The sequence below is a fragment of the Nicotiana tabacum genome, chromosome 7 (genome assembly GCF_000715075.1).
Source record: "Nicotiana tabacum cultivar K326 chromosome 7, ASM71507v2, whole genome shotgun sequence".
Lineage (NCBI taxonomy): Eukaryota > Viridiplantae > Streptophyta > Magnoliopsida > Solanales > Solanaceae > Nicotiana > Nicotiana tabacum.
The window spans coordinates 42121513-42142129 of record NC_134086.1 but is presented as its reverse complement, the minus strand read 5'-3'; the positions used below and the strand labels follow the sequence as shown (position 1 = coordinate 42142129).

General features: G+C 39.0%; 1 protein-coding gene across 1 annotated transcript; it reads right to left on the bottom strand.

Annotated features, from left to right (window-relative positions):
• Positions 1-18113: 18113 nt before the first annotated feature.
• Positions 18114-18422, bottom strand: LOC107815796 (monothiol glutaredoxin-S10-like). The gene has a single exon (XM_016641428.2). It carries the CDS (start codon positions 18420-18422, stop codon positions 18114-18116), a length of 309 nt encoding a protein of 102 aa, XP_016496914.1.
• Positions 18423-20617: the final 2195 nt, after the last annotated feature.

Sequence of the window (20617 nt, the reverse complement as noted above, 5' to 3'; positions counted from 1 at the left end):
GATTTAATCAAATATACAATAAGGGAGATGAATATATACAATGGAACATACTTTTATATACAGACCCAAGGTAAAAAAGTGCGAAAAATGAAATGAAATGCTGAAATTATATACATACCAAAGATGAAAAAAAAAAGAAATACTAAAATCTGTCATATATATACAGTCATCCAAATCAAAGTAGGGCTTGCCCCCTCAAATGAAAGCTGACATTGTCCTCAATGCCAACTAAGAAAAATAAGCACCAAAAATAGAGGAAAGAGGATACAAAAATCTCCCTGTGGGCCGTCCGTCAGCATGGGATCCTGAGTGATCCCTGGGTCCTCTGTATGCTCGGGAACCTGAGACTGGCTCCCTGTGATCTGTGGCTCTGCTACTGTGACCTTGGCCTGGACTAGCTCCTAGGCTACATCCTGAGGGTGACTAGAAGAAGTCTCTGGTGGGCCTGCCAACTGGATAACTGCATCATCTAACTGGAGGATCACCCTCTTCCTCTTAGGAGGCCTCTCAGACTGCTCTGGCTGGGGATGGGCTGCTGGCATAGGGTCATGTAGTAACAAATCTAAAGGCAGGTGATCTGCCTTCAACTTGTCAACCTCAACCCGTAACTCCTTCACGGACTCTTTGGAAGCCCGAGTCTTCCTCATCTTCTTACCTCCCTAGCAAGCTCCTTGAGAGCCTTCCCATGAGAATCTACAGCATCTGTGAGCACTTTCTAGTTCTCTAGGATCTTCTTCTAGTTATCCAGAAGATTCTTGAGAGTGTCCTCAATAGACTGTGGGACCTGTGGAGGAGGAGGAGCTGACTGAGCTGCCATGGTAGTAGATAATACAGATAGCTTAGAAGTAGCTGGCTGCATCCAGTTGTTGATGTTGGTGAGGGCCTGGCTCAGACGATGGACAGTAAATGGATAGGCAGTGGTGGATGGTATCTCAGGATCTGTGGAGGTGGATGGATGTGGGGCCATATCTACTATAGTGGGAGGAGGCTGTGGAGTAGTCACTACTGTTACTGGCTCTTCAGATTGGCCAGTTGAAGTAGTGGATTTCCCTTTGGAGTGCTTACCCTTAGGGTTGTCATCACCCTGTAGGCTATACCATGAGAAGGGTACCTTCGCCTTCACCTTCACATCGTATCTACACTTGTCCACATTGAGATCCTCAAAGTACATTGTCAGAAAGTTGAGGAATGGGTAAGACCTGTCACCCTCACTCACCACCCATGAAATGACCTGGGATATCACATTCTCGATATTGATCGGGTACCCTGCCATGATGGATGCTACAAAGATCGCCCGATGAAGTGGGAGTGAGTTGTCATGGGTGGTAGGGTCTAGTCTGCTGTACACAAATGTCTCCCACCCCTTGGCCTCGAAATTCAATGTCCTCCTCAATATCTTCACCCTCGCAGTCAGCCAATCGGGGGTGGTACCAGGGATTGCAAAGTACTCCGCCAACCACGGACGGGCTTCTTCACCCAATTTCATCTTGTCTAGGTACAGGGACTCATCCTCCTCTCTGAAGGCCAAATAGTCATTGATGGTCTTGCCATCAAACTTCACGTTCAAGTTTTGCACTTTGGTGACTGTGGTACCCTTTTTGATGTGGGCCACATTGGTGTAGAATTCTTTCACCAAGTGCTCATTGACATCATCCACCTGCCCGATAAAGTAGTCCCAACCTGCTTTGTCTCTGAATTGCCTCAACACATTTGAATTGTGAGGCAAAAGATCTCGGGCAATGATTTTTCTCCCAATATCAACCTCTTTTCTGGCCACAACTCTCTGAATTTGTGGTAGGCAATCTCATTGACGAACCGGTCCTCCCATGCCTCCGGGTTCCTAGTCCGCTCTACCCCACCAACTTGGGGCTCACCCCTTCTGCTTCTTCCCCTTCTTATGGTATTGCACCCTCTCCAGATAATGAAGTTGTAGGAGAGTGGAGTACTCATCCCCACTAGCTGCAGCTGAGCCCTCAGACGACCCAGAAGATACATGCACTAAAGCTTGGGCAGTGGGGGAAGGTGGAGGTATACCTCTCAATCTATTTCTCTACGGCCAGTCAGCAATGTACTCTGGCACAGAGTCTGATGATGCCTCCTGGGAGGGCTCGTACTCACTCCCCAACTGATCAATTGCTCTGTCTGCAGCTTTAATGAGTTTCCTTATGTTCCTAATGTTTTGACGAGCTTGTGGGGTCAACCTTATCATCTTTTGTTTTCCACCCCGGGAGGACTCTCCTCTTCCTAGTTGTTTAGCACCCTTGCCTCTTAATTATACCATTGTCTGCAAACAAATCCAGTCATGCTTTGTTAGTCTCAATATACACAATGAAATTCAAAGTTGCAGTAAAAGAAATATGTTGCAGACAGTTTAGTTATTGTAGAGTGCGGACCGCACAAAATGCAGTGCGGCCGCAAAGAGGCCATTGCGGACCGCACAAAATCCATTGCGGTCCGCACAGAGGTGGGGTTTAGACTACCCACTCTCTGAAACTATGCACCACGGACCGCACAAAATGCCATTGTGGTCCGCATTGAGGCACCGCGGACCGCACAAAATGCAATGCGGCCGCGATCCTCCATTGTTTAGCTTGCAGGACTTTGACATTGCGGTCCGCACAAAATACCATTGCGGATCGCACAGGGGCACCGCGGACCGCACAAATTTCACCACGGTCCGCACTGAGTACCAAATAGCAGCACCAACCTAGGGTTTAAGTGTTGATCAATTTTAGTCCAATTTTACACCTATTAATGAGTCCCTAAGTGTTGGTTCAGTCATTTAACTAACTACTCCTAATTAATACCGTATTTTAACTATACTAAGCTACAGAATCAAAGGAAAAATGGGAAGGAAGGAGGAGAAGTAAGAACACAAAAATTTAATAAAAATAATAAAATTAAACAATTGAAAAGAGATTAAAGTACCAGAAGTAAGATGCTGAGATGATGATTAAGCCTTAGTGGTTGATTACGTGCAATAGAAAGATGAACAATGATTGTTTAATCTCTGAGAGTAAAGGGTTCTAAAAGTTCAAAATGAGGGCCTCAGGTCCTATTTATAGAAAAAGGACCTGGGGCCCAGTTTACGTACCCACTATGGACCGCACAAAATGGCACCGCGGTCCGCGGTGCTCAAAACCATATAACTAAGACAAGACAACCACTGCGGTCCGCACAAAATGCAATGCGGCCGCAGTGGACCACCGCGGACAGCACAAAATGCAATGCGGCTGCGGTGGTAAACTTTAGAGAACCTCCACTTTGTCAATTCATCAGTGCGATCTGCATTGATTTCTTGCCCCCGCACTGAGGTCTTTGCGTCCGCACAAAATGGTAGTGCGGTCTGTATTGACAATCTTCAGAGAGTAGTCATTTTCCAACATTTTCCTGCACTACATCAGCACAATCCTAGAACATCTCACAACCAGTCTGTCCAAAAATAAATCCTACACTACAATGAAAATCAAAGAAAAACAAGAAGATAAACACATGGGTTGCCTCCCAAGAAGCACCTGATTTAATGTCTCGGCACGACGCAGGTTACCATCAAATCATTTGAGATGAAGAAGTGCCACCACATGGCTGTCATCAATTTTTCCCAAGTAGTGCTTGACCCTAATGCCCATTTACTCTGAAAACTTCCCCATTTTTATTCTTCAAATCAAGTGCACCAAACGGGGTCACAAACACCACTTCAAAAGGTCCACTCCATTTTGACTTAAACTTTCCCGAAAACAGACGTAACCAAGAGTTGAACAAGAGAACCAAATCACCCACTTTGAACTCCTTGCCACGAGCATATTTATCATGAAGGTACTTCATCTTGTCCTTGTACAAGGAAGAACTGGAGTAGGCATGAAATTGGAATTCATCAAGTTCATTAAGCTGCTCCACACGAAGATTTGCTGCCACATCCCATTCAAGATTTAGCTTTCTCAAAGCCCACATAGCCTTGTGCTCTAACTCAACCGGTAGATGACAAGCTTTCCCAAAAACCAACCAATATGGAGACATACCAATCAGAGTCTTTTAAGCAGTTCTATAAGCCCATAAAGCATCATCCAACTTCTTTGACCAATCGATCCTATTTGCATTGACCGTCTTTGACAATATGCTCTTGATTTTCCTGTTTGAGACTTCAACTTGGCCACTCGCTTGAGGATGATAGGGAGTAGAAACCTTGTGGTTGACACCATACTTTGCAAGCATAGTGTCAAAAGCTCTATTGCAAAAATGAGACCCCCCATCACTTATGATTGCACGAGGAGTGCCAAACCTTGTAAAAATGCTCTTTTTGAGAAATGCAACGATACTCCGGGCCTCATTGTTGGGCAAAGCCATGGATTCAACCCACTTTGAAACATAGTCAACCGCCACACGAATGTATGTGTTCCCACACGAGCTAACAAACAGGCCCATAAAATCAATGCCCCATACATCAAAAATATCAACCTCAAGAATGGTATTGAGAGGCATCTCATCTTTCTTCGAAATTCCACTCGCTCTTTGACATTCGTCACACCTCTTCACAAGTTCACATGCATCCTTGTACAAAGTTGGCCAATAAAACCCACAACTAAGAACTTTGGAAGCCGTCCTCGCCCCGCCATGATGGCCACCATAGGGAGAGGAATGACAAGCCTCCAAGATACTCAATTGCTCTTCCTACGGGACACACCTTCAGAACACACCATCCTTGCAAATCTTGAACAAGTATGGCTCATCCCAATAGAAATCCAAACTATACCATTTGAGCTTCTTCCTTTGGTTAGAGGAGAGCTCACACAGGATTATACCAGTCACAAGGAAATTAGCAACGTCCGCAACCATGGCATACCATTCACTGACATAGAAAGGAGTTGTTCATCGGGAAATGAATCATTGATCTCTAGGCCATCACGAGGCCTCCCCTCCTCCTCCAAGCGGGACAAGTGGTCCGCCACTTGGTTTTCACTACCCTTCCGGTCCACAATCTCCAAATCAAACTCTTGAAGTAACAAGACCCATCGCATCAGTCTAGCTTTGGAATCCTTCTTTGTCATCAAGTACCAGAGTGCGGCATGGTCTGTATGAATTATGACCTTGGCACCCATGAGATACGGCCGAAATTTCTCCATTGCGAACACAATAGCCAAAAGTTCTTTCTCGGTCACCGTGTAGTTCACTTGAGCATCATTTATTCTCTTGCTTGCATAGTATACCGGATGAAACATTTTGTTCATTCTTTGACCCAAAACCGCCCCAACCGCAACATCGCTCGCATCACACATGAGCTCAAATGGCAAGCTCCAATTAGGTGCGGTAATGATAGGAGTGGTGGTCAACTTATGCTTGAGAAGTTCAAAGGCTTGCATACATTTTTCATCAAACATGAACTTGACATCTTTTTCCAATAACTTGCATAAGGGGTTCACTACCTTCGAAAAGTCTTTGATAAATCTCCGGTAGAACCCTGCATGCCCAAGAAAACTTCTAACTCCCTTGACAGAGGTAGGGGGAGGGAGCCTTGAAATTACATCAATTTTTGCTTTGTCTACCTCAATACCATTCTTTGAAATTTTATTCCCAAGAACTATGCCCTCTTCCACCATGAAATGACATTTCTCCCAATTAAAAACAAGATTGGTTTCTTCACAACGGGCCCAAACTCTATCAAGATTCTTCAAGCACTCATCAAATGAATCACCAAGAACACTAAAGTCATCCATGAACACTTCCAAAATGTCTTCCACCATATCGGTAAAAATGGCCACCATACATCGCTGAAATGTAGTCGGTGCATTACACAACCCAAAAGGCATCCAAGAAAAGGAAAAGGTGCCATATGGACAAGTGAATGTGGTCTTCTCCTGATCTTCCAGAGCAATCAAGATTTGGTTGTACCAAGAATTCCCATCCAAGAAACAGTAGAAGGCACGCCCAGCAAGTCGGTCTAACATCTGATCAAGAAAAGGAAATGGAAAGTGATCCTTACGGGTCACTTTATTCAACTTGCGGTAGTCCATGCATACCCTCCAACCGGTGACGGTTCTGGTAGGAATCAACTCATTTTGTGAATTTGCAACCACGGTCATGCCACCCTTCTTCGGTACACATTACACCGGCGAAGTCCAAGAGCTATCAGAGATGCAGTACACAACTCCGACATCCAACCACTTGATTACCTCTTTTTTTACAACTTTTTGCATTGCTTCGTTCAACCTCCTTTGATGTTCCAAGGAGGGATTTGCATCATCTTCCAGAATAATCTTATGCATACAGAATGCGGGGCTAATCCCTCGAATATCAGCTAAAGTCCATCCAATTGCCTTTTTCCGCTTTTGAAGCACCGCCAATGTAGCATCAACCTGCATGTTAGTAAGACAAGAGGAAAGAATAACTGGAAAAGTAGAACTAGGACCTGAGAACTCATACCTGATGTGTGGAGGCAACGGTTTCAACTCCAACACTGGAGGCTCCTCAATTGAAGGTTTTGTTGATGGAGTCTTCCTATTCTCAAGATCCAAAGATAGTTTTCTTGGCTCATAAGAGTAAGAGCCCATCCCATATAAAGCATTCACACACTCCACTCGGCCCTCATCATCATTGACATCAAGATTTAACAATACGGCCTCCAAAGGGTCCTCCACATTGATCATTGCACTGGTATCATCAACTATCACTGCCGTGAAAAGGTCCACAAAAGAGCACACCTCGGAACTATTGGGCTGCTTCATTGACTTGCACACATGAAAGACCACTTTTTCATCACCCACCCGAAAAGTGAGTTCCCCTGCTTCTACATCAACTAAGTCCTTCCTAGTAGCAAGGAAATGTCTCCCCAATATGATAGGGACTTCATAATCCACCTCACAATCCAAGATCACAAAATCAGCTGTCAAGATAAATTTGTCCACCCGGACAAACACATCATCAATAATACCCAATGGTCCCTTCATCGTTCTATCTGCCATTTGCAATCTCATGGAAGTCGGCCTCGGTTGCCCAATACCTAAAGTCTTGAAAACTGAGTAGGGCATCAAATTGATACCTGCCCCTAAATCACATAGAGCTTTAGCAAAGTCGTCACTCCCAATGGTGCAAGGAATGGTGAAAGCACCGGGATCTTCAAGCTTGGGGGCCATTGAATGCACTATTGCACTAACTTGGTGGGTCATCTTTATAGTTTCACAATCCATAGATCGCTTCTTTGTCACCAAGTTTTTCATGAACTTAGCATATCCCGGCATTTGTTCCAGAGCCTCCACCAAAGGCACATTAATGGATAAGCTCTTCATCATGTCAATGAACTTTTTAAACTGATTCTCATTTTTCTGCTTCGCGAGCCTTTGAGGGTAAGATGGGGGTGGCCTTGGCAAAGGAGCCTTGACTTTAGGCATAACCGTCTCCGTCATGTCTATTACGTGTTCCCTAGATGGGTTCACGTCATTTTGAGTTTCCACCTCAGCATCTTGAATATCCATCCTCACTTCTTCATTCACATTCTCATCAATCACATTTTCAACTACCAAAGGAGCTTCATCTTCTTGCAACTCAACATCATCACTCAAAATTTGCTTTTGTTTGGAGGCATTCACATCACCGCCTCGTCCACTCCTTGTAGTTACCGCCATAACATGATTGTTCCCATCCTTCGGGTTTACTACCGTATCACTTGGTAGAGCACCCTTAGGGCGAGTATTCAAGGACCGAGAGGTTTGGCCTAACTGAACCTCCAAATTTCTAATGGAAGTGTTGTGGGAAGACAACTGAGCATCGAAATCCGCACTCTTTTTCATCATCTGTTCGAACATCATTTCAATTCTCCCCATGTCATTATTAGATGAACTAGGGCCTTGGGATAGAAATGGGGGCGGATTGTTCGGTTGTTGGTACATTGGGGGCCTTTGACAGCCTTGCCCCCGATTTCCTTGGTTTCCATTATTCCACCCACCTTGATTGTTGTTACCACCCCAGTTGTTGTTGTTCCCATTCCAATTGCCCTGATTGTTTTGATTGTTGTTCTGATTCCCCTAGTTGGAGTTTTGGTTGTTGTTCCCCCAATTACCATTTCCTTGTTGTTGTTGATTGTCCCAATTGCCTTGGGGTCTCCATTATTGTTGGTTGGAAGGATTGCTCCTTTGGCCTTGATAATTATTCACGTATTTCACCTCTTCATTCTATCCATCATAACCATCATCTTGAAATCCACCATAATCATTGTCAAATTGCTCCAAATTCCCTTGATTATGTTGACCTCTTTGTCTTCTTTTGTTTACTAGCATGTTGATACCCTCCATAGCATTCACTTGGCGAGGATTTTAAACTTGTTGCAATTGTGCCTTTGCTAGTTGGTTCATAGTAGTTCTCAACTCGGCTATAGCCTGCCCATGATCATGTAACTCCTTGTGCAAATGAGTGACCGTGGGGTCACCCTGGGGCACATTGGCTCTACTTTTCCAAGCGGAAGATGTATCGGCCATCTCGTCAAGAATTTCACATGCCTCATCATAAGACAGCTTCATAAAGATGCCCCCAAAGAGTTGGTTCACTATGCACTGGTGTGTTGTATTAATGCCTCGGTAGAATGTCTGTTGGATCATCGCCTCAGTCATATCATTATTGGGGCATTCCTTCACCATTGTTCTATAACGCTCCCAAATCTCATGCAAAGGTTCGGTGGGTTCCTGCTTAAAAGCCAAGATATCATCTCTCAATCCTGCCATATGCCCCGGTAAGAAAATTTTGCAATGAACTTGTCTGCCAACTCATCCCAAGTAGTGATGGAATGGTTGGAAATTCGCTCGAGCCAATCCAATGCCTTCCCTCTAAGTGAGAATGGAAAAAGACTCAACCGAATTGCATCCTCGGACACATTAGTTTGCTTGCTCCTCCAACAGGTATCCACGAACCCTTTGAGATGTTTGTAAGCATTTTTATTGGCAGCGCCTATGAAATACCCACGTTGCTCCAGCAATTTCAGTATCACATTGGTAATTTGAAAATTGCCCGCCCGGATCTGGGGCGGGACAATTGCACTTGCATAGCCTTGGTTTGGAAGCACTCGAGGAGCCACTCTTAGAGGTAGCGGGGGAGGGTCTGGAATATTATCATTGGCCTGATGGCCTCTCCTTTGTCCTAGAGGCACAATAAGGTCCTCATCTTCAACATTGTCATCTACTTCCTCCCCCGACGGAAGATCTCCAAGAGGTGCGCTGTTTAAGTTTGCTGCCATTTAGTACCTGAAGTTGTGACACACACAAATTAGTAACAAAGAAGGAAAGAAAAACAATACACAAAATTAATTATATAGATAGCCAAAACCGTTAGCTTCCCGGCAACGGCGCCAAAAAGTGATCGAGGCCAACCCTGTACTACTATTGAGTAACAAGAGAGGCCGAAACAGCTTTTACCCGAGAAGGTCGGGATCGATTTTCATAGGGATCTAGAAATTGGAGTTGAGTTTCTATCTAAAGAGGAGTTGTGTATTTGTTCCTAATTGCACTTCTGAACATTTTTGGTTTTGATATTAATTCTAATTTTATAATACTACAATGCTAAAGTAGACCAAGTAAAGCTAAGATTAAACTATTGCAAGTTGTTCAAATAGATAAAAGGCACTAGGGTAGTAACTTTCTCCTAGGTGGTCAATTGACGGATTCTTGAGTCTAAAGCTAGATTGTCACATTTGGGGAGTATTATATAACCATTGCACGATTTTACTCACTCTATACCTCTCGGTAGTTCAAGTGATTTTGCCCGAATTGACTTTCTCAAGACCAATTAGATATGCAAATTTGTGCAAGCAATCAAGGTTCAAGTCGGGTATTACTATATCTAGATTTAACCCTTTAATTGGGGCTATCAATCTCTTGAATACGCCCCAATTCCTTGTTGGACTAATTTCATGGACTTAGGCTCTCTTTCTCAAGAAGAGCCAAAGTCTACTAGGCATAAACTAGGGTTTGCAACCACTAATTCAACATTAAAACCCTAAATTAACCCAAATATCAAACACCCATAGACAATCAAGTATCAAAACACAAGACCCATCAATTACTCATACTAGGGTTGAGCCACAATCCTAGATGATGGGTCTAGTTACTCATAATTAGAGAAGAAAACAAAGCAATAGATGAAGAAAAGCTCATAATAATTAATTGCTAAACAAAACTTGAAGATTCAATGTTGAAATTAATCTAAAATTACTCAAAATGGCAAAAGAAATGAAGTCATGACGTCCAAAACTATCTGATGACCTAAAAATGGGAAAAGAATATATTTATACTAGGCTAAAAATTCTGGTCAAAAATACCCCTGCGGGGCTAGTGCGGACCGCACAAAATGCAGTGCAGCTGCACTAGGGCTCTTAACTTGACTTTTCTGCTCTCTAAAGTTGGGCTTTACAGACCGCACGAAATCGAGTGCGGCCGCGGTGGCTTCTATTGCAGTCCGCATAAAATGGACCGCGAACTGCATTGGGCATCATCCTCCAAAATGTCACCTCTCTGAACCTTGGCTCTGCAGACCGCACGAAATCGAGTGCGGCCGCAGTGAAATTAATGCGGACCGCACAAAGTCCTTTGCGGTCGCATTGCCTGGCTATCTGAGAAGCATAGTCTCTGAACTTCATCTTTGCGAACCGCACAGAATGGTGTGCGGCCGCACTGGCCCTGTTTGACTGATCTTGATCTTGTCTTGGTACTTGTGCAAGTTTCACTCTTTTTTGAGCTGGGTTTTGATACTTCGTCATCTTGTTGACCAAACCTGCAATCAAGCATAACTTGTGAGCCTTTGGGACTATTTTGTACACATTTTTAATCAAAACTTAAGCAAGAAGGAGTGTAAAATACAACATAGTCCCTAGATATCAGGCAACACCCCTTAAACCCAAAAATGACTCATTAAGCTATTATATTATGTGTCAAGTTGTACAAATAAGTCACTAGACTAAGTGACAATTCATTTTACACGCAAGGAATTCTTGACCTCTTTAGTAGAAAAGCATAAGACTTTCCAAAATCAAGATAATTAGCATCCTTACCATTTGCCATTCTCACAATCAGAAACATTAAATCATGAATTGATAAGAAGCCATGGAGCGTTAGCCATTCTTAAGGCTTTCTACAAAAACGTAAATTTTTGCAAATAGAAGAAATCCAACGAGAACTGTTAGCAACATACAATTTTGCGGTTTTAAAGGAGTACGGTGCAACCATTTCAAAAAATATCATATGGGTTTTTCCCTACTCCAGGTATATTAAGGCTATCCTTTCTTCTTTTGGCATGATCTATACGACAAACGAAACGAGCAAATGCACAATTTCCATAAATGAATTTATTCATAGAAATACTAGGGGTGTCTATATTCTTGATTCCCCATGTGAATTATTATTATATCTTCTATTCATGGGTCTCAGAAAAATACGTATTTCATAAAGTTTATCCGAAAGACATATTGATTTTTATGGCATTCGTAGAAAATCTTATTAATGTATTTCTTATGCATTTCATGCATTTATACATGTGTATTCACCCATGACCAGATGGAGTTATATACACGTATATGTATGTATATATGGGATATGAGAAAAGGTTACAGCGTTATATATGCACCACCACCTGATCAGCTGGTATATGTTGATCATTTTGCCCACACTGACCGAGATGATATGATGGGATGCCCTCAGAGGCTTGATAATATTATGAACACATGTACTTATGCACGACATGATATTCATACACATATGCATGACACTATAAGTTTTCATGATTTATAGAATTGTCCAGACTTACAGGTTGAGTCATGTAGTCTATATTTCTTCCATGTTTTTTATGTACTTATTTATGTGCCTTAGATACTCAGTACATTATTCGTGCTGACATCCCTTTTGCCTGGGGACGCTGCGTTTCATGCCCACAGTTAGATAGGTCGAGAGTCCTTCAAGTAGGCTATCAGCTCAGTGGAAGATGTAGGTGTGCTCCATTTGCTCCGGAGTTGCTTATTTGGTCAGTATAATTAGTACATGCATTGATTGGTATGGCGGGGCTCTCTCCCGACCTTTATAATATTATGTATTCTTAGAGGCTTGTAGACAGATGTCATGTATACGGATTCTTGTATGGCTTTGTCGGTCTATGTTTTGAGTATATAAAGGATCCTGTCGGTCTTATTGGCCCGTATGTCATATGTATAAGTTTGGATTACATGTTGGGTCATCCAATATGGAGTATTTTCCCTTATGTTTTATTTTGATTATCTCATGAGGTCCCTTTTGACTCATTTACCCATGATAATATGATAAGAAAGATATGCTACGTTGGTACTCGGTTGAGTAAGGTATCGGGTGCCCGTTGTGGCCTTTCGATTTGGGTCGTGACAGCTTTGGTATGCATGTCAATGGGATACCAGGTGAGCACCTGGACTGTCCGAGGGATGTATGTAGAAAGGATGAGAGGGGAGGTATAGTAAAATCATCAAAACCATCAGCTGTAGTTGATGAACTCACTTCAGAACTACCCATTTCTAAACCCTAGTTAGGTCAATTTTGTACAGAAAAACATATAATTGGCATCTACCAATACTTCAACCCAAAATTGAGTAATGAAAAGATATTATCGTCCTTCTTTGCAACCTAAAGAAGAAAGGCCTTCAATTTAACACATAAAATCTTCCACGACCTTTGATACCACCGGTAGAGCCAGAAATGAATATACTCCGTAGAATCGAGCCACAAATTTACCAGAGAAATAGCTCACAATCTCTGAAACCCTCTAACATTCATCAAATATGACCATAACGATCAAAATCAAAGAAAAATCCAGAAAATTTTCCGGTAACAAGAACTTCGATAAGAAAAGAACTTGAGAAACAAACACCGTCAGTGGATATGTGGAGCCATAATCGGTCGATAATAGGCTCTGATACCATATTAATTCATTGATCCTCAATGTAATCTGAGGATTTGATTTAGAATTAAAACCCTAATAATGAGAGGAGAAAGAGAAATGAGAGGAGCGAAATATCTGATGAGAGAAAATGAATTTGTTATTTGTTATTTTGTCTAGAATCTTCTGTTGTTAGTGGTGTATATACAAAATGAATGACTAAATGAAAAATGGGTCGGGTATACAGAAAGGTCCAAACTAAGTACAAAACTATGAGGCCCAATAGGTGATCCTTTTAGCTACTGTTAAGTGGCCTAGTATTGTCAACAATAACTACGTACTATCATGCTTACAAATTCAGTAATTTTCTATATATGAGAGTTTTCTTTTTTCTCTTTTCTTAATACTAATCTTGTAAAAAGAGAGAAAAATTATTGGGGCATGCCAACTGTTCTAAAGGATTATTACGAAAAGTATGGGAATCTGACAAATATTAAGACCTCTACACTATGCTCAAAAATCAAAATTATGTCACTGTTAGAATTGCATGCCGCGAAAATACTCAAAGAATATATCGATTGCTGTAGAACACTCTCTCTCACACATACATAGAGACATGACAGATAATATCAGAGGTAGAGTCAGAATATATTTTAACTTTATGAGTTAGATTTAAAACGACGATCTCATATCCTTATAAGTGGATTCTAAATTATATATATATATATATATATATATATATATATATATAATGAAGTTTTTAACACAAATATATCATTTAAGTAACCTACTAGGTTTGAGAAGATCCATATTTGGGCTTCTACCTTCGCGCCCGCACAATATATGTGATAGGTTTTGTAGTGTTTTAGTTCTTTCTGTTATTTTCCATCCGGGGATTCTGATGAGAAGAATAAATTAACTACAAAGTCACTGTTGAAAAGCTAATTAAAAAGATGCTCTGGAATGCAAGTGTTTTGACAAACTTCAAAATCTACCTAACGTGGTAGATAAACTACTCTTATATATATATATATATGGTAGTTATTCGAAAAGGAAGCTAAGGTGTTTCTGGTTGAAATTGAGTTTGGTAAATATGTCCTTAATTTTGAGTTATCTTTGATCTTCACCCTACTTTATTCCCCAACATCTTTCCATATTTTATGATAAGCGTTTATCATCACCTTTCTTCCTTTTTCAAAACTGTTGTTGAAAAATCAAAATTTACAACGTGTTACTATTTTGAGAATACGTAGCCATACAGTGCAATACCACAATCCCGAGATATTTCCTAGTAGTTACAATCATTGGAATGTTTTGCTTTTACCTTAAGAAACTTCTAACAAAACAATAAAAATTATAGATCTAGAGAAGGACTTCACAATGTCACTGCAGTTTAAGCAGAGGCGGGTCTAGAATGTCAAACTTATGACTTCGAGATTTTAATCATTTTAAGTTATTGGGTTTTAAATTTATAATTAATACATATTTAATAGATTTTTAAGACAAATACATGGTTCGAACCAAAGTTATTGGGTTCGGCCGAACCCACTCCCGGCACTCCGCCCCTGAGATTGAGGTACATATATCCATACGATCACCATGTATTAAAAAACAATGCCGGATTAAACCATGAATTTAACGGCTTGGTAGAATCTAATGTTTTGATATGGAAAATTTGATGCGAAACACATTATAAATAGAGTTAGATATATATTTTCAAACTTACTCTCTCAACTCAAAATTCACCATGTCGAAATTTTGGATGTGCTAGTGTATACAAGAGCTAATTGAAGTTCTCCCGCTTCCGATTTTCTTTCAATTCTATTTTAAGATCATAATTGATTGGCTTTACAAAGATTTAAGCTTTTAATTAGTTTCACAAACTGATTATGATATTATTCTAAAACCGGAGAGGTAAAATATAAAAAATAGTTTGGAATATTAGAAGAAAAACAAAATATAATATGCTAGCTGATCAACAAATTACTGAGAATGTAATCTTTGATATGATTTGTTTCCTCAGCTTGAAAGAATAAAAGAACAATTAATGTTTCAAAGAACATTCATTGCACACACAGAGTAACACGAACCTCAAATTCTGGTATGTGCCTTTGCTATATATCCTACATGTGCTGCCGCCGAAATCCTATCTTCCATAGATTCTTATAATTAAAGTTAATAAATTCCTTTTTCCACTAGAACCACGTTCGCACAGTTGAGTTGGGTTAAACATACTCAAAAATACTTTCAACATGATTAGATTTTATTCAATTTTAACCAAAAGGCCTCACATTACTATTAAAAATATTCAATACTTAATAAGTAATTTCTTTTTCTCTTCCATATATCTTTAGCTAAGTCTGCATTGATTTCAAAGATTCGGGACTTTCGAGACAACTTCCTTTCATGTGATTTTAGGCCTACCTCGTCCCTTTTTAATACCTTTCCCCACTATACTTTCACACCTATAGACCAGTGCATCTGTAGGTCGATGCAGGACATGACCAAACTATCTCAAGCTTCTCTCATTTTATCGTCAATATGTGCTACTTGCACCTTCTAGAGAATGTGGTCATTTTTTATCTTATCTAATCTTGTGTGACTGTTCGTTCATCTTACTATTTGTATTTCTATAATACTTATTTTTTTTGGATATGTTTAACTTTAGCAGTCCCATATTCACTATCATACAACATAGTCGATCTGACCGTTGTTCTATAGAGCTTACTTTTCATCTTGGTGGGCATCTTTCTATCACATATCATCCCAATAGCGTTTCTCCAATTGAACCATCCAGTTTTAATCCTATGAGTAATATCTTTATCTATTATTTCATTCTCTTAAAACAACGTGCCTAACTATCTAAATTGCTTGGCACCGCATTTACATCAACTTCATTCTTCTCATGCTGACTAAACGTGCAATGCATGTACTTAATCTCACTTTACTTGCCTTAAAACCCTTACTCTTAAGGTGTTTCTTTATAGCTCAAGCTTTCAGTTGACACCTTGCTAGCTTGGTCAATTAGCACAATATCATTAACAAATAACATACACCATAGGGCCTCATCTTGTATTTTGTTGGTTAGCTCAATGCAGAACCCTGTATAAATCCATTGTGGTGCAGAAATCCTCCATATCTCATATTGTTGTTTTTATGCTAGTGCCAACTCCTTCATACATGTCCTTTAACTATGACATTTATATATTTAATATGAGTTCTTTTCTTCTTGGTATTATCATGACCTTCATGATAACATAATCTCTTAATACTTAGGGTGTGTTTGGTATAACGAAAATATTTTCCGTGGAAAATATTTTCCAAGAAAATGTTTTCTTGAAAAACAAGTAGTAATTTTATTCATTTTCCGGTGTTTGGTACGCAATTAAGGAAAATGACTTCTCAAGAGTATTCATAAATAATTTAGATATAATAAACATGAAGCCATAAACTTTCAAACCAACAACCTTCCGAACCCACAAATTTCATAAATTTTCGAACCGTTAAACTTTCGAAACCGCAGAATTTCGAACCCGTAAACTTTATAATTTCTAAACTCGTAAACTTCCAAACACATAAACCTCGGAACTCATAATTTTGGAACTTGTAAAATTTTGATCCTTTAAACCGATAAATAAAAAATTAAAACTGAAAAATATATTTAAAATTTTTTTTCTTGGAAGGGGGGGGGGAGGGGGGCAGAGGCAGGGCCGGGGGATGAGGGGGGGAGGGGGGCAGGTGAGGGGGGAGGGGTTGGGATGGGTGGTGGGTGGTGCAGAAAAACGAAAAAACAGAAATTTAAAATTGCAAAAAAAAAAATAGGTAAAAAAATATTTTTTTTGGCGGGGGAGGGGGTGGTAGGGTGGGTGGTAACGAAAAAACTGAAATTTAAAAAAAAAAAAGCCTTTTTGAAGAGAGGGGGTGGGGGTGGGTTGGTGAGGGTTGGAAAGGTTGAGAAGGAGTTTTGGAAAATGTTTTCCTTCTCTTGATAAGGAAAACATTTTGGAGGAAAATGAGTTCATACGGAAAATGTTTTCTAAAACATTTAAGCCAATCAAACATGGGAAAATTGGAAAACATTTTCCGAAAAATATTTTCCTTCATACCAAACACACCCTTAGTTTTAAAAATTCAATCCAGTCACTGATTCAGGGTCTAGGAAATCATACTGAAAGATGCCCAATTTGTAAAATTTTATTCTGCACGAGGCAAAGTAGTCTTAGAAATAAGAATAACAAGTAGTATATGTTTGATCTTCATGATCAAAAGATGAATTAATGACAAAAGGCGAGATGACCTGGACATAATATAGTGTCTGTCCAAACAAGCTATCCAAATAAAATTTTCAAAAGGCAGAAAAAAAGAGAGGTTCTAAACATGTTAATGCGGCGACACTGAGAATATAAACTTAAAGTGGCATTTTTTAGTTATCTGCGAGGAATATGTGTATTCACCAGAATGACGTTACAAATTGTTTCATCTCCATACATATTGAAATGTCACTTCATACTTTTGCAAATGAAAAATGCCTCAGAATATCAATATCCAAGAGTTTGTGACACACTCTAGAATCTTCACATTTTTTTTTAGTTTTTCACCCGATGCTTGATATTCATATTGGAGCCTAATTAAATCTAGATTTGCACCAAAAAATCTCACATTGATGGATAAAGCACTCATTAACAAATGCAGTTCAATATCCAGAACTTAAAAATGAGACCGTTAGTTAAGAACGAAGAAGTAACCGCTCCACCACAATCCCTGTCGGTGAATCTTGACGTTATTACTTTGTTTTAATCGTTAGGAAAATCAGTTAATTAACACTAAAGCTATAAGTGGTTAACTTTTTATCTAATCATTTGTACATACCAAAGTAAAGAACTTTTTTGCTATATAGCTTTATATATATATGGTATGACAGTGTGGTTTATATTATCCTTCGTAAAGTAAATCAAGTATTATACTTAATTCATGCATGCAAAGTTTGTTAAAGACTCGAAATTCTTTTTTTATGACCAAACTTTTGAAGAAGAACGTGAGAAAGAGATGATAGCATTTATAAACATTGTTGCATTTCCATTTTAAACAGAAATTACATTCAACATATATTCGGCATTTCCCTAGAAGATCATGGCCTAATATAAAGAGCCATGAAAGCTGGGGAAGATTGACATAAAGTACAAAAGTTAGAACAAAAAAAAAGAAAGAAAAAAGAGTCAATATTAGCAAAGCCTCTTTCATTACTAAAGCCAGAGAGCTCCTGCATCTTTAAGCATCTTTTTGAGTGAACCATTGATATGAAGAGTCATAACAGTGTTGGCTGATCCCACAAATCTACCACCGATAAACACGGCCGGAACGGCTGGGCTACAGCCTAACCTGAGAAGAGATCTCTCCATTTCACGGCCGTTGATATCTTCATCAAGCTCATAAATCATAGGGCTAACACCTTGCTCGTAAAATAACCTCTTTATTGCATGGCACATGCAACATGAACTCTTGCTGAATATCACCACGGCCTTTTGTGATGCCACCTTCACTACACGATCCATATTTAATTTTTTTTATATGAATAACTTGAAATTTTTAGTGTTTGTTTATATTTTGTGATTTTTCTTGAAGTTGGAATTGCTAGATAGTTAGAGAGAGTTGGTAATGAAAATGTCAATGTATAAGGGATGTTTATATAGGGGGGAAATGATGATATGAAGGTGGTGGGATTTGGATATGTGATGAATATAGTTTATTGTATTTGAAGAAAAAGGAGATGGGGAAAAGTGAAAATTCTTTAAGATATTTGGATAGATTCTAGATTCTTGATTATGCCACGGTACAACTATATGCAAAATTCTGTTTCTTTGCTTTGATGGTAGGTTTAGGTTTGCAAGAGCCAAGAACTATATATATGGCCCCCTTTGCCCTAATTGTGAAAATGACACCTATCCCACATTCCCATTTCCTACTATTACGTCATGCTTTTACCTTTTTTTTTTTTAATTTGCAGTTCGATATCCGTATTGGGATTCGATTAAATTTTGATTGTGCTGGAGAATCTCATATATTATAGGTAAAATACTCCCTAACAAAAACGATTTTATACCATGATTCTAATTTGAGTCCTCTCGTTAAGAATTGAAAGACTACTCCACTACAATCTTTGTTGATCATGCTTTTACTTAGTTATGTGGCAAGAATCAAAAGGCCATTATTTTAGATATATACGTCTGATCCCCATAACGCTGACTTAGTGGTAGAATTTATTCCACCCATATCCTAATTAACTAATCAATAGATGTCTTCTTTTTCTTTTTCTTTTTCTTTTATAATTGTGATGTGTAGGTTAGTTTGTGCGCACCTCAATTAATTCCGTAACTAATTCCGTAAGGTAGTTGATATCTTCCACCAGCACAAATGCAGAGTAAATTATCCACCAAAACTTAGACATAAGAAAATATCACTTATGAAATTTGAATTTGAGATCTCACGGTTCTCAGCTCACTTCATTGATCACATGATCAGATCCTTGAGTGCACCAATATATATATATATATATATATATATATATATATATCCTTTTGTCTTTATAAATATAATATCATGTCAGTTACAGAATAAAATTAAACACTCTATTCGATTTAACTTGTTGCAACAAATTACTTAATTACTCTCCACTGTCTAACATTGTAAGAAATTGCTTAAATTTCTGTTGGATTCTAAGTAACTTAATTATATGAATTTCACTATGATTATATAAATTTAAACTCTTTTTCTTTTCCTCGAAATTGACATTGTCAGAGTAAAGCATACTCTAACACATTATTATTAAATTAACTAAGAGTCAATAGTTAATGAAATTGATCTAGCCGAAGAGGGTTGGTTAGCTTTTTCAGATAACGAAATTTTTAAAATTTAAATAATTAATAAGTGAGTAGAGAAGGTCAAATTACGATATTTGTGCTTAAAGGGTAACCGGGACAAATTTAACTATTCAAATTGTGATTTCTTAACTATTGGGTTGTCCCTATTAGAACACGAGCTTCTTCAACATTATAACAATTAGTCGACTTTTCTAGAAAGATCAAACATGGATGAGCTAGGGGCAGAAGGGGTTAATCCGCACGGAAAAGATTACATTATGTATTAAGATCAAAATTTATTTTTATATATATGCATTATATAACGGATCCCCTTGGCTTAATTCTTTGCATGTTTACTTATTACTTTTTTAATTTCTTAAAAAAAATTTAACTCTATTTTCCTTATGATGAAATGTTGATTGATTTTTGAGATTGCTAGTTATGAGAGTGTATAGGATAGAATGTCAACTGAAGATACGTAATTGAAAAAGAGGGCAAATTAAAGATGATAAGCATCAAAGCAAGGGTATGGATACAGTTACGTGAACATATCACAGGACGTCACAATAAATTCTTTGAGAATTTCTTCTACCATTTTGATAATTGATACAGAGAGGGCATCCTGAACCTGGCTTTTGCTTATTGGTTATGGAAAGAGATATATGCATGTCTCAATTATGGATTCCCAGATAAAGGAAAACATATGGCTTGTCACACTTATAAGTTAATATATGCTTTCAATTCTGTGGTACGTAGCGAATGGGTTCTCTAAAGAGACATTTTAATAGTAAAAGTACTCGTAGATAAGGGCATATATATACATACACCAGTGTTGACTTAAACCATATACAACAAGTATATGTGAAAAAAAGAAGAAGGGAATAGTGTGT

Coding starts and splice junctions, on each gene's coding strand:
- LOC107815796 (XM_016641428.2), bottom strand. CDS start 18,422: ATGGATCGTGTAGTGAAGGTGGCATCACAAAAGGCCGTGGTGATATTC.